This window comes from Lampetra planeri, unplaced genomic scaffold, assembly GCF_965212315.1.
Source record: "Lampetra planeri unplaced genomic scaffold, kcLamPlan1.2.h2 scaffold_1216, whole genome shotgun sequence".
NCBI classification, from domain to species: Eukaryota; Metazoa; Chordata; class Hyperoartia; order Petromyzontiformes; family Petromyzontidae; genus Lampetra; species Lampetra planeri.
In genome coordinates, this window is record NW_027613931.1 from 18,625 (window position 1) to 31,885 (window position 13,261).

Here is a 13,261-nt window from a genome sequence, read left to right on the forward strand (position 1 = left end):
ATACACACAATTATCAACTGGACATTTCATTATTTATCATTATAGTAGCCAAATGACACTGTATAATATCAGCATCACCGAAATGGCATCGGCCTAATGCTTGATGAAACACAACGATATGCAAATATTATTCAAAGACCAATGATGCCACACATTTACTCAAACAATGCCATTATAAGCACAATAAATACATAGATACACACGCAGGTGCACCAAAAAATGCATTAAATCAAATGCAAAATACAAATAGTTCACAAAACAATACACAAATTGTACATTAACAGAAGGAAGAACTGGTGATCACAAGATTCTGTCACCTTGACGTGTGATCCATGTGATGTGTGGCCAGTCCAAGACCATAAAAAAGTGATCTTGAGACCGGTGTTGACAACAAGACCGGTCTCAAGAACTAAAAGTCTAGTCGATACAGCGATACTTCATTGATCTCCAAGAGGAATTCACAGCAGAATATAAATAAAGAAAGAAAATAAAAGAAAATAAATAAATAGATCACAATCAAATATGTGACTGAACGTAAAAGAACGACTATTATCATATCATTAGAATTATTAATTGTATTATATTTAATTATATATGCAACATTAGAGTATACGTAAAATCAAATTTGTACGAATACAAATATATATATATATATATAAAATACAAATTTGTATTTTATATCTGTATTTGTATTTACTTTATTGGATCAATGTGACTGTAATACCACAAAAAAAATCTGGGGTGTGTGGGCACAGCACCTCGAAATGTAATAACGGCGTACGGTTGCGTGCATCCACTTGCTATGACGTCATCACGTCCATGGAGGACGGCCGTCGAAAACAGGAAGTTGTTATCAGCTGATCCTGGGACTGTTGTTGATGTGAAGTTGCCGTTGTTCGGACTCCGTTTGGCTCTTATCTGTTCCTGACACCGAGCACACGTCACACCGGGAAGGGGGCACGGTGGATATTTACCGGCTGACAGCAGAGAGCAGCGCCTCCTCTGCGGGCTGAGCGCTAGCTGCACGGCCGAACCTCCTGGAGGAAGAACGAACAGCAGCAGCAGCCGTCTCTTCATGTCCTGTCAGTCTGAGAAAACACACCATTTGTCCTTGTCTTCAACTGAGGACGTTTTTTTCTACGTGCACGTTATTTAAATTTACGCCTCAGTACGCGCAAAGCTGCTAGCTCGTCGGCTAATGTTAGCGCCTAGCTCCTGGAACAGCTTTCAAGGCTGCTAGCTGCTAGCTGCTAGCTGCCAGAGACAATAGACGGGTTTGGACAAGTTCGTGTTGTTGTGTATTTGATTCGGCACATGATCTGTTGTCTTTGTTTTGTTGGAGACTTCTGTTGAAGTTTCTTCTCCACTCTGAATTTCTTCGTGTTGTTGAGTTTGTCTGCATCTGAAGTAGGAACATCTGACCGTGTTTTGGTGGCACGTTTGTCAGCCTTCAGGTGACACCTGAAAGCATTTGTTAAACCTCAGGAGCTTACATCATCTCATGTGTTAAAACGTCTCCTCTGACCTGGTGAGGAGGCCACGGATTAATGTTCACACACATGAACCCTGTGGCAGCAGAGACATAAGTGGTGTTTGGATCAAAGTGTGAGGGGTTTGTGAGGCTGCAGAGACAGACAGGGTCTCTCAGAGGGCCCCATTGTGTCCTGAGGTCAGCCGCCCCCCCACAACTTGCCAATGCTGGATCTGGAGGTGGTGCCTGAGAGATCACTGGGAAATGAACAATGGGAATTCGCGTTAGGTAGGAACACAACTTATACATGTTCATGCACATGACCCGGAGCGATGTAGAGTTAATATTCTGCATTACATGACAAAAGAGGAGTTTTGTGCCTGTTGGGTTTTTCAGGGATGCCATTGGGCCAGGCCATCTCTATTCTTCAGAAACACTGCCGCATCATCAAAAACGTTCAGGTGCTATACAGTGAACAGGTAAAATGTTTCACTCTTGTACACACAAAGCATTGATCAGTCTAAGTTGACAGACCTGTGTATGTGGCAGTCCCAGTTGTGTAATAACTTGTGTTTATTTGTATTGTTGTCGCTTTAACTTTGCCTGTCGCAGATGTTTTTATGATATATATATATATGTATATTTCTGTAGCATAAAATGAGGTGCGGTACTGATTTCCATGCTCTGTTTATTTAATGGTGTATTTGTGCAGAGCTGTTTACAGTGCCCAGACCACAGCTTCAGCAAACAAGTATTGGTCATGTTAAAAATACAGCTGCTTATCTGCATGTTTGTGAACGAGTTATGACCACATGTCTCATATCATTGTGTTTGTTGTCTGACAGATACCACTCAGCCACGACCTCATACTGAACTTGACTCAGGATGGGATTAAATTGCTGTTTGATGCTACAAATCAGAGGCTCAAGGTAAAATCGTTGACCGAGTGATGGTTGAACTGGTAACAGGACATGTGACCTGCACGTCATATTTCCTGAGAGGAACTCTGCATATGGCACATTCATTCTGAATGTAATTGGAGCAACCGTTTGTACGTTGGAAATAAGCAGAAGAGATGTGTGGTGTTTTTCACTGTTATGTAACTGCAGCATTCTGCCACTGTTGCAATGTTTCCCTCATTTCAAAACATCATTGATAAAAAGTGCTCTCTTGACCTGTTTGTGCTATTCCATTTCACTAATTACTCTTCTGTTGCAACAGGTGATTGAAGTCTATGACCTTAGCAAAGTCAAGTTGAAATACTGGTAAGTAGAAATATGATGTGAAAATGAATTTAAAATATCTGTCAGGTACCAGCTGATTCTCTCACATACTGTGTCTGTTTTATGTTGCCACAGAGATGACTCTTACCAGCTACTTACAGCCGTACCACTGCTTACCACTGGCCCTTACGTTAGTCTGTTCATAGTTTTCATGGGTTCAGGCCTGGGAGGTGAAGCTGTGCAGCCTGTGTGAACGTTCATAGATCGGATTCTCTGTGTTTGCATTTTTTTCTCTTGCAGTGGAGTTCATTTCAACTCTCAGGCCATTGCCCCCACAATAGAGCAAATAGACCAGTCGTTTGGAGCCACCCACCCTGGAGGTACTTACTGTCTGCAACGTGACTCATTCTTTCATGAAAGTTTAAAAATGGGCTGCACTCTTTATACATGGAGAAACTGATCTTACTTCTGTTTTCTCCTATTGTCCTGGCAAAGTTTACAATGCTGCAGAGCAGTTATTCCATCTCAACTTTCGAGGACTGTCCTTCTCCTTCCAACTGGACTCATGGAGTGAAGCTCCAAAATACGAGGTGAGAGCGTTTGCTCATCTTGTATAACTGTAGGTGTAGGTATAACTGAAACTCACCACAACAACATCCCTGGACAAAGACGTCATCAAATGTACTGTAATGCTTGTTTTAAATGATGTGCTTGTGCCGTTAACTAACATGGGGGGAAATTAGCAAGGAAGAAAATCTCAATAATTTGTATTTTGTAAATCAGAGTATATGCGTTTACTATCAAACCACATAGATTGGTGTTTACTGATGGCAGTTTACCTGATTGCTCAAGCCTGGGAGTTGTGTCCATTAAAAGTGTTCCTGACTTGCAAAAAGCAGAGGGATCGTGCTCCACATTTTAAATGACATGTTTAGGAAACATGATGGTGCTGTGCAGGTATGAGAAGGGAGTCTCAGGGGAGTCTGAGGATGCGTGGGCACCAACAGCTCACAGCTTTTTTTTTAAGACAGTGACTTTCTCCATTTCTCATAGTTCATAACACTAAAACACAAAAAGCTACCGACACAGTGTAAAAAGATACAGTGTTATATGAACAAAAGCTCTGATGTGTTGATGCGACTATATAATGTGTTTATTGAGTTATCATTTATCATTCATACTTCATATCGCACATCATTCTGCTCTTTGATGGTTTTCGGGTTGTCCTCCATTACCCCCAGTCATTTTGCCTTGGCAGCCTAACTTTGCCATGGGTTTGGCCTCCTTGCAGATTCCACATGGAGCCATGGTCAAGAGGATGCACATTTACACTGGCAACAACCTGCAAGAAACAAGGTAACAAATGCAGCTCAACCACCTGCTCTGTTTCTAACCAGTCAGATGGTCTACAGGGGCAGCATCCGGTGGAATGCGGCCGAGATGTCAATCAGAAACAAGTCATACGCACTTCTCTCTCATTCTCAGAGCTCCACCAATGCCATTGGCTTGTTTCCTTGGCAACATCTATGCAGAGTGTGTTGATGTCCTCCGAGATCGTGCAGGGCCTCTGGGGCTCAAACTCCGCCTCCTCACAGCTGGTAGCATATGTCTGTGTGTCTGTTGACGAATGAATGCTTGGTCGTGCTCACATATGGTCTCCTCTGATCTACAACACCTGTGCTTACTGTTCCACTGCCCCTCTCTGACTCAAGCTGTGGGATGATTTTTTGTCAATGCAGGCAGTGGTCCCGGCCTGATGGCTGACGCTAAGGTGAGGTCCCTGGAGAGATGCATCTACTTTGGAGATTCCTGCCAGGACGTCCTGGGTGCTCTGGGCTCGCCACATAAAGTCTTCTACAAGTCTGAGGACAAGGTGGGAAGTGTACTTATCATGAATACTTATTCATGTGATCTTGCTAGGTTAATTCCTAGGCAAGTGGATTTAACCCAGTAAGATGCCATGACCTGGTTGACTGAGAACCCTCACAGACATTATTCATGTCAGACATACGGCTTCAGTGTGGAGCTGTTGTACTGAGTCAGTTCGCGTTCTGTTTCCTTCAGATGAAAATTCATTCTCCATCACCTCACAAGCAGATTCCCTCCAAATGTAACGACTACTTCTTGAACTATTTCACCCTGGGAGTGGTAAGTACGTTTGACTACTGACCACTTTATGTCAGTGCTGCTCTCAGGTATCATCTTTGCAGACCTCGATCACGTGTGTGTTTCGTTTGACCTGTTTGACTCCTCTTAGGAGATGTACGAACAGATGGACTCACTTCAGAGTGTTAGCAGAATAGTCAGTCTGGCATGTTTGTGGAGGTGTTGGATAAAAATACATTCCAGAGGAAGAAAGGAAGATCATTCGTTGGCAGAGGTCTTCAAAGAAACAACCAGTAGTGTGATGAACTTTATCAGAGCACATGTGCAGCTGCTGCAGCTGCTGATTCTGATATCTTGTGCTTCTAATGTAGATACAGTGTCATATGCACAGATCAGCTGTGTTCATATCCTTTACATACGTCGTCTGTTTGAGTAGTCATTCATGGTGAACTGTTCCGGAGGAAGCCGCAGATGAGACTGTGGCTGTATTTTCTCACCTTCTAGGACATCCTGTTTGACTCAACAACTCACCTGGTGAAGAAATTTGTTCTCCACACCAACTTCCCCGGACATTATAACTTCAACATGTAAGCATCTTACAGGAAGTTCAAGTTCAGGTTTATTCACATTTATCCCAAGAGGGGAATTATGTTTACAGTGAATCCACATAAATTCAACGTTTAGCATGATGGGATAAAACAAGGATAAGCCCAGTGAATTATAAGTATAAGACAGTGAGCAGCAGTTAAGTTCATAAAATAAAGTGCAAGATACAATAGACATAAGCATCAAGTTTAAAGTGCACCATCATAATGTAAAGTGATGGAAGTGCAAAAAGGCTTTTCAAGCCTCAGCATAGACACATTCCATAAATGAAAGCTACATAAATCATTGTACATGTAAAACAATGAAAACAACAACTAACTGTCAACTGACCACACAGGGAAATAAAAGAACCCCATAAGGTCATTTAAAAGGACAACAATGAACAGCAAGTACACAGTAAACCAAAGACACGTTGCACTCCAGTGAGTCACTTATTTGTCATCCTTTGTTTCATTTTCTGTCCTTGTGCAGTTATCATCGATGTGACTTCAAGATTCCAATCGTCATCAAAAAAGGTGAGCTGAGCCTCCCTCTGTGGTCACTGTGAACGGTGTGATGGTTTGTCACCTCCCGTGTTTCTTTTGTCAGAAGGAGCTGAGTCCCAGACGGAGGACTGCACAATAAGCACCTACAGCAAGGTCAGTCACAGACGGGACCCACCCAACCCACCACGGTCAAAGTCGGCTTGATGAACTACATTGATTGTTATTCTTCCCTGTACAGTCTCGTCGTTATTTCTCTTCTCTGGTTTGTTTTTATAGCATGGAAACATTTGGTCATAAAAGTTGTTTTGTGTTTGACCCTCAGTGGGATCAGATTCAGGAACTGCTCGGTCACCCGATGGAGAAACCCGTCGTACTTCACCGGTAGCGGATCACATCATTGCCCTGACACACATCTTGTGGAAGTCATTGCTCAGATGGTGGTTCATTCCAGGGTGTTGGACTCAGATGAGATGTGTGTGTTCCACAGGTCCTCGTCAGCCAACAACCCCTTTGGCTCCACCTTCTGCTTTGGACTGCAGAGGATGATATTTGAGGTGCGACCTCTTTCTGTCATTGTAGTTCACACACATTTTCATGTAATTCTTTAGTATGAGCTTGAAATAGGCTCTGTGCACCAGCTTCCTGATGGAGCCAGTGATTGGTGAAGGAGTTTTCTGGTTTAGCCTCTGCTCCAGTCACAGCAGCGGTAAAATGAACGAGAACAAACACTCAAATGCTTTCTTTCCAGTAAACGGTGGGTGGATCTAATGAGCGTTGTTGTGTGACACTTCCCAAAAGACGGCGTTCTACCAGGTAGTTTGTTGTTACTCAGCATACCAAGGTGTATTCAGATAGGACCAAAACACTGCTGAGGGTAGACGGGTTTTAACTGCAAGTGACGTATCGTTGTTTGAACGGAACATCACATCGGTGTTTGGGACCAGAGTCGTGGTCCACAAGCAATCTGGTACAAAGTGTCACACCCCAATGCCCATTAGTGCCTTAAAGGCATTCCTCACATTATATTTTGTCTTTTTCCCGTTCATGTGTTTGTTCTCATTCATTGTGACTGCGGTCAGAAATTCCTTTGCCGATCACTGGTGAGAGTCAGACGTAGGTCAGGAAGCTGGTGCACAGAGCCTATTGAGCCTGTGCGAGAATATCTGTTGTAATTCTAATGTGTCCAGCAGCTTTTCACTAATTCACCGTGAACATGTGCACTTTGTTTGCTCTTGTTGTGAATCTGTTGTGTTTGACCTGTGCAGGTGATGCAGAACAACCACATAGCGTCAGTGACCCTCTACGGTGCTCCACGAACCACCGGTCAAGCTCGAACCTGAGTCCAGCAGTAGTACCAACTGAACAAGTAACCACATCCTCTTCCGGCCTGACGTGAATCTAGTACCTCCACCGACTGATGAACCCAGAGCCGGAGTCCTCATCAAGTCGACCGTATCCACAACATCAAGCTGCTTCTCACAGAATACAACTTACTTGTGGTGGGTGTGAGGGGTTCCTCCTCCATCCAGACACACCCCAGCTGCACAGGAAACCCTACTCGGACAATCCCAGGAGGAGGATTTGGTGACGTGCTGTCACTGATGGAGAAGTTCTGTTTTCTGGACTGAGTAAATATCAGGCGGAGCTGACATGGGCAAGAATTCAAGTGGAGCTCAGCTGTTCCAAACTGTAGATATCGTTTCCCACACACATCAGTGAAAACTTCATGAAATCATGAGCATTTGAATATCGTCTGCAGCAAAGTATTAAACATTGAACACAGGAGTGATGGAATATTGTTTGACTTTGGCCAAAGTCCCACTGAGAACGCATCAACCAACCACACTGCCAGCGCAACCGGGACGGCCCGTCTCCTCACAACCCGACAGACGCGAAGAATCCGGATGTACAGAACACTCAGGGTTCAGAGGAACACGTGAACACCCTCTCGAAGGCCCGACGAGCAGAACTGTCCCTCCTCCCATCAGCACACACACACACATGCATGAACTACTCAAAGCACAAACTTGTGTTGGTTGTGGCACGTTGTTCAGTGGGACAGTGGTTTATGTCTCTGGCCTGTTTCACTCACTCACCACGATTATTTCATTCATTTCTTCTTTTGATTTAAACCAGTGTTTACATTTGCACTAATGCACACCTCTCACCTCCATCCCCAGCACCCCCCCCCCCCGTGAATCCAGTGCTGACAGAGGTTCTCTGGTGGTTCACGGGCTCCGTTCTCTCTCTCCTCCTTGCTTTGATCTCCATTATGTGTCGTAATTCATCCCTCAGCATTGTCTGCATTTGTCTGGAGAGTCGCCAAATGCTCAAGCCAAAGACATTTCAGGATTTCACCATGCTGACGTTCCCGCCGTGGTGTGTGTCTGTCCTGTGGAGAGCGAGGAGGTGTGTCGTCTTTTGTTTGGTTTCTAACCTGCACATCGCAGCAGTTGAGGAGGAAACGCTTCTAACTTGAGCTCGTGATGGCTGTAACTGGAGCACACCATCTGTGGTTGATACTGATGTTCAGTCTGTTGGCGCGGTGGCCGTTGTCAGAGAGCTCCAGTTGAAAGAACCGTTTGATGACGTCGTAACATAACAGAAGTAGATGTAACCCCAAGGTGTGAAAAGTGAAGTGGAAGTGCCTTTAACCCTGCATGACGTCTCATGACCAGCAGGAGGCAACTCCACTGGTTGCTACAAGGCTGTATCTTCACTACAGCACGTGAGTGTGTGTGTGTTTGTGTCAACATGGGCAGTGTGTATGAACCGGAGGGATGTAGTAGTCCTCACACCCCGCTTGGGGGGGGTCACTTCATTGATCCGACCTACACGGACAGTTTGCTTCTCAATAATATGAATTTAAATTTCTACAACTACAATCCATTCAATTAACACTGTGTGTTTTAATCGTTCCTCATGTCAGTGCCATATGTTGTTTGAGAAATTCAACTCAGCATTGCTTTTCATTCTAGTTACATTTTTACCAGTCCATAAGAAGAGTTTGTTATGACACTTAGGAGATCCAGTGTCTTTGAGGAGTGATGTGTGCACACCCTGACATTCATGCATTTACAAATGATGTGAAGAAACAGACACTGGGTCAGTCAGTGAGTAATATTTTGCCCTCGGTTTCTGGTTTTTGTCCGAGGAGCCTCTCTCATGCTCTCTGACTGATCACAGAGGTGTGATGGTCCATCTGCAGGAACCTGCTTGTGCTCGTCTTGAAGCGTTGCTGCATGCTGCATGGCTGCACAGAGACAGCGCGTTCACCACTTCACACACACACACACAGTCATCCCACATCGCTTTGGGCTCTGGGATGCAGGGTCCAGTTCTGGCTGCTGGACCAGTCCACTCTGTTGTCGCGTAGCACCTCTGAAGAGAGGTGATGTGGTGTGGAGCTCCAGGAGATGGACGGACGCTCCAACTCTGGAACCTTTGAGCTGGAAAAGTCACGGGAGGTTGTAACTCCTTTTCTTCTTGGGCTTCCACATTTAAGAGCAATGTGTGCACAGCGACTGTACGAACACCGTTCCTCCGGTTCCATTCAGAACCTGGCATTTGACAGGGAAACAGTGATGTAATTGTCATAAATATTCAAACGCTGTATTAAAACTTGCTTTAATGCAGGTCAATACGATGGAGAACAAAACCAACTGCTGAACATTGTGCCTCATGTCCCACCGAGCCTGTCTTTGACCTCTGACCCCAGCTCCCGTGTATAAAGAAACTCCTTGTATATAATTTGAGAATGCATTGGACTTGCATGTACGTGTGTGTGTGTGTGTGTGTGTCGCTGAGCATATCAACAAGCTAACGTAGCGTTCCAGCCATGTCAGACCCTATTTTATGTTTCAGTGACAATTCAATTTTCAGTTTTTCTGTTGCCAACGTGACGTTTTGTTTTCCTCCGTGGATTAAAGCACACATGTTCAAATCCACGCCGAACCATCGGGAGCTTGTGCAGACGTTCACTGATCCCAAAGATGTCAGGATTGTCGCGGCAGTAACATTCTGTCAGATAGGTGGTTTATGAAGGGGCATTCCACCACAAAACAAGCTTGTCGTCCAGATACTTAAAAAACAGATTGTATGCTTACAAAGTTTAATTAAAATCTGAGGGAAAAAGTGTTTGTGTGTGTGTGTGTGTGTGTGTGTGTGTGTGTGTGTGCGTGTGTCACCTCTAATAAATGTGTCGTCATCCAGCAGCTGAGTCATGCTTCTGGGAAATGATTTGAGTCAGTTGTAGATGCGGAGGCTTCTTTGGGCAAACATTCCACTATTTGGGAAAGAAATCTGCACTTTATTATACAGAGGACTGAATTACACATTTCTCATTGTCACGTTCCTCTGGTCAGTTTACCTGTTCAGGTCTCAGCCGAACCTGATGCACATGACGCAAACAGCAAAATTAAATCGAACACAACAAATTCTAATTTGAAACGCGAGCTGTGCATCTCGGAACCACTGAGCAGATTGACGGTGATCAGAGGTTTTTGTTCACCAGGTCAGTGCCACACATGGCCAGCACAGAGGATGATGGGTAATATCACATCTCAGGTGGACATATCACAGGATTGTTTTTAACTTTTTAAAAAGTTCTCAAGATGGTGTGAACGACAGATGTAATTTATAACTTCAGTCATAGTCATCATGTAACGATACTGTCATAACACTTTATAACATCTGTTCTTGGTATCATCCGCTCTGTGTGCCCATCCCCCAACCATAAATATATTCAACAAAACATTGTTTTGGGTTCTGTCGTTGGTTTTAGGTTTTGTTTGTTGTGACCTGATCAGACATTTTCTGGAACTGAGACATTGACTCCTCATTAAAATTGTATGATTGATTGAAATGTGGTGTTTTATACTCTAAAGAAGTCTTTGATTTATCCAGCATGTCCTCATCAACAAATCATTGCAGTGCAAGGAGCAATTAATTGGACTGATGCCGCTTCAGCAGCACACGCCTGAGCTGAACTCCATCAACATCAAAAAACATTTTGTGTTTGTGCAACCAGCAGATGAAAAGATAATAAAAATTCTGGATGTGAACAATTTTATCTTGAAGTTGGTCTAAAGGTTTCCAGGCAGCAGCATATGGATTCAGTTCATGTTGTGAGAATGCTTGTGTGTATGGTGTGTGTGTGTGTTGTGGAGACACACTCCCCTCACACATCACAAACTGGTATGAGGGTTCATAGGTCATCACTTTTAATGCTGAAGTCACTCTGAGATGTTGACGCATGGAGTATATGGAGGAAAGTCGCTCCAAACATCTCAAACAAAGCTCATTGGCTCCAGCAGGTCGACAGCATGTGGGCGTGATCACCCGAAGACGTGACCACTGACATCAGCAGAAACATCGATACAATCATCTGCCAATCTGAAAATGACAAAAATCACAAGCAGTGTGACCCTGTGTGTGTGTGTGCGAATGTGTGGATGTCATGTGGTTGCTTGCAGGAGACAGACAGAATACGTCCATGTCCGCATAAAAGAAATAAAAACACCACAAACATGTTCACCCCGTGGTTCCTTGTGAGAACATGAGACGTCTCATTCCCTGTCCGAACCTTCAGTCCATGCACGAACACACCAAATGTGCGAGCACATTGATTGGCTCTGACGATACCGACCCGACCGTCTGCTGAATCACATCATGGTTCCTCCAAAGATGACCTGCCAACTTACACTGACTCATGCGGGTTTCTGCAGCTGCAGACCTTCAGGTCCTTCAGACCACGATGGGGGCAAACAGAGCTGAGTTTGAGCTGATGAGATGATTTGCTGGAGTTTTCACCAAGTTAATCCATGTTCACACCTCGTGAAATCAAACTCGAGATGATGTAACGTTTTTCCTGCTAAGCGTGGATTGGAAACATTCTGTGCTACATCCTGGAGGACGTCACTCAGGCACAGCAAACACAGATTTCTCATCGTAGTCCGTCTCCTCTCCCGAATCTCCCTTTCTCCCCCCTCCACCTGAAGGGCCCGGATGTCGGGCTGGTCCTGTTGTGGCAGTTCAGCTTGGGGTCGTGCAAAAGGTTCCACATGAGCCAAATCTGCGGCCCGCTGAGGCTGTGAACGACCATCAGCTCTCTGTAGAAACACGGGTCGAATGTCTGAAGGTGCGGCGCTGCAGACGGCCGCGGAATCCCAAAGGTGCGAAACCCCTGGTGTCGCAAGGGTTTGACGCCGATCATCTGGAGGCACATTCCCAGGAAGACATCATCGATGGGGAACAGCTCCACCTACACAGACGGAAACAAACCACTGATAAACAAACTCTGACAGTTTGAACATGCTACGAGATGTGTGTGGTACCTGTCGACATGCGGCGCTGAGCCTCCGAGCTGTGAACCCAGACATGACGAACCCTCCTCCCCCTGCATAGGATGGGTACAGACCCCCTCCGTACACAAACTCTGGCACGTAGTACTTGGAACTGCGGCGGCGGATGGGTTTCGCGTTGAAAATAATATCACCAATGAAAAGATCCTCGTCTGACCTCTGACCTTGTAGCATCTCTAGTATGTTTTCTATATTAACATACACGTCGGCGTCCCCCTTGAAGATGAACCTGCACCACAAGACGTGAAAAACGCATCAGACACAAACGACGAGGGGACGTTTGACAAAGAATGTCTGGACACGGACTTTACGTGAGGACAGCTGCTGTTGACCCACTCCAGGAAGTGTGTTTCCTTCAGCGTCAGGTTGAAAAAGGTGTCCTCAAAGTCCCACAGCAGGATGTCCCTGAAGGTCTCGCTCTCATAGGTCAGCAGACGGTCCCACAGAGGCAGAGCCGTGCGGTTCCTGGGGACCCCCAGCAGGAACACGGTGCGGATGGACACGCCGTTCTGGAAAAGTCCTTCTTTGCCCCACGTCCGCCGAACCACCTGAAGCAGTTGATGTGAAGATACGCTCTGTTCACTGAGAAGCTCCGAGAATCACATACACACACGTAGCTCATTTATGACTCGGAGACAACAGAACAAACTGAGTAAGAACTTGGTCCCCCAATCACTGCTCCACACACACACACACACACACACACACGGTGCATGTGCTAAGGTTCCTCTAATGTTTCACCTGGCGCTTATCAAAATCTGCAGCGACAGATTTCACAGCGATGAGCATGTAGGGAGCAGAGTTGTCTTCTTCTCCTGTGACGTGACACTTCTCTGGCTGATCCACCAGCAGCTCGAAGTGTCTGTTGTCCTTCTCCCTCATGTAACTCTCAAAGTCGAATGGTGGCAGTGTGGGCAGAGGAGGCTTTCCGGAAGCTTTGGTCGGCGCAGCATTCTTCTGTTTGGATTTTTTCTTGGCTTTGGCCGGAGGTTTGGACTTGGACTGAGG

General features: G+C 45.2%; 2 protein-coding genes across 2 annotated transcripts; one reads left to right on the plus strand and one right to left on the minus strand.

Moving 5' to 3' along the window:
- Positions 1 to 1,695: 1,695 nt before the first annotated feature.
- PHAF1 (phagophore assembly factor 1) lies at positions 1,696 to 7,231 on the plus strand. Its single transcript, XM_078621901.1, has 16 exons — positions 1,696 to 1,759; positions 1,868 to 1,950; positions 2,317 to 2,400; positions 2,693 to 2,736; positions 2,995 to 3,074; positions 3,190 to 3,284; positions 3,953 to 4,050; positions 4,180 to 4,292; positions 4,434 to 4,567; positions 4,759 to 4,842; positions 5,305 to 5,387; positions 5,878 to 5,930; positions 5,995 to 6,044; positions 6,214 to 6,272; positions 6,379 to 6,445; positions 7,157 to 7,231. Exons 1-16 carry the CDS (start codon positions 1,696 to 1,698, stop codon positions 7,229 to 7,231), a joined length of 1,266 nt encoding a protein of 421 aa, XP_078478027.1.
- Positions 7,232 to 11,835: 4,604 nt separating this feature from the next.
- B3GNT9 (UDP-GlcNAc:betaGal beta-1,3-N-acetylglucosaminyltransferase 9) lies at positions 11,836 to 13,258 on the minus strand (the record flags this gene model as incomplete). The annotated part of the gene is made up of 4 exons (XM_078621902.1): positions 11,836 to 12,153; positions 12,227 to 12,482; positions 12,560 to 12,801; positions 12,995 to 13,258. Coding segments are annotated over 4 exons (1,080 nt in total), but the record flags the coding sequence as incomplete, so codon positions are not given.
- Between the last annotated feature and the right edge of the window lie 3 nt (positions 13,259 to 13,261).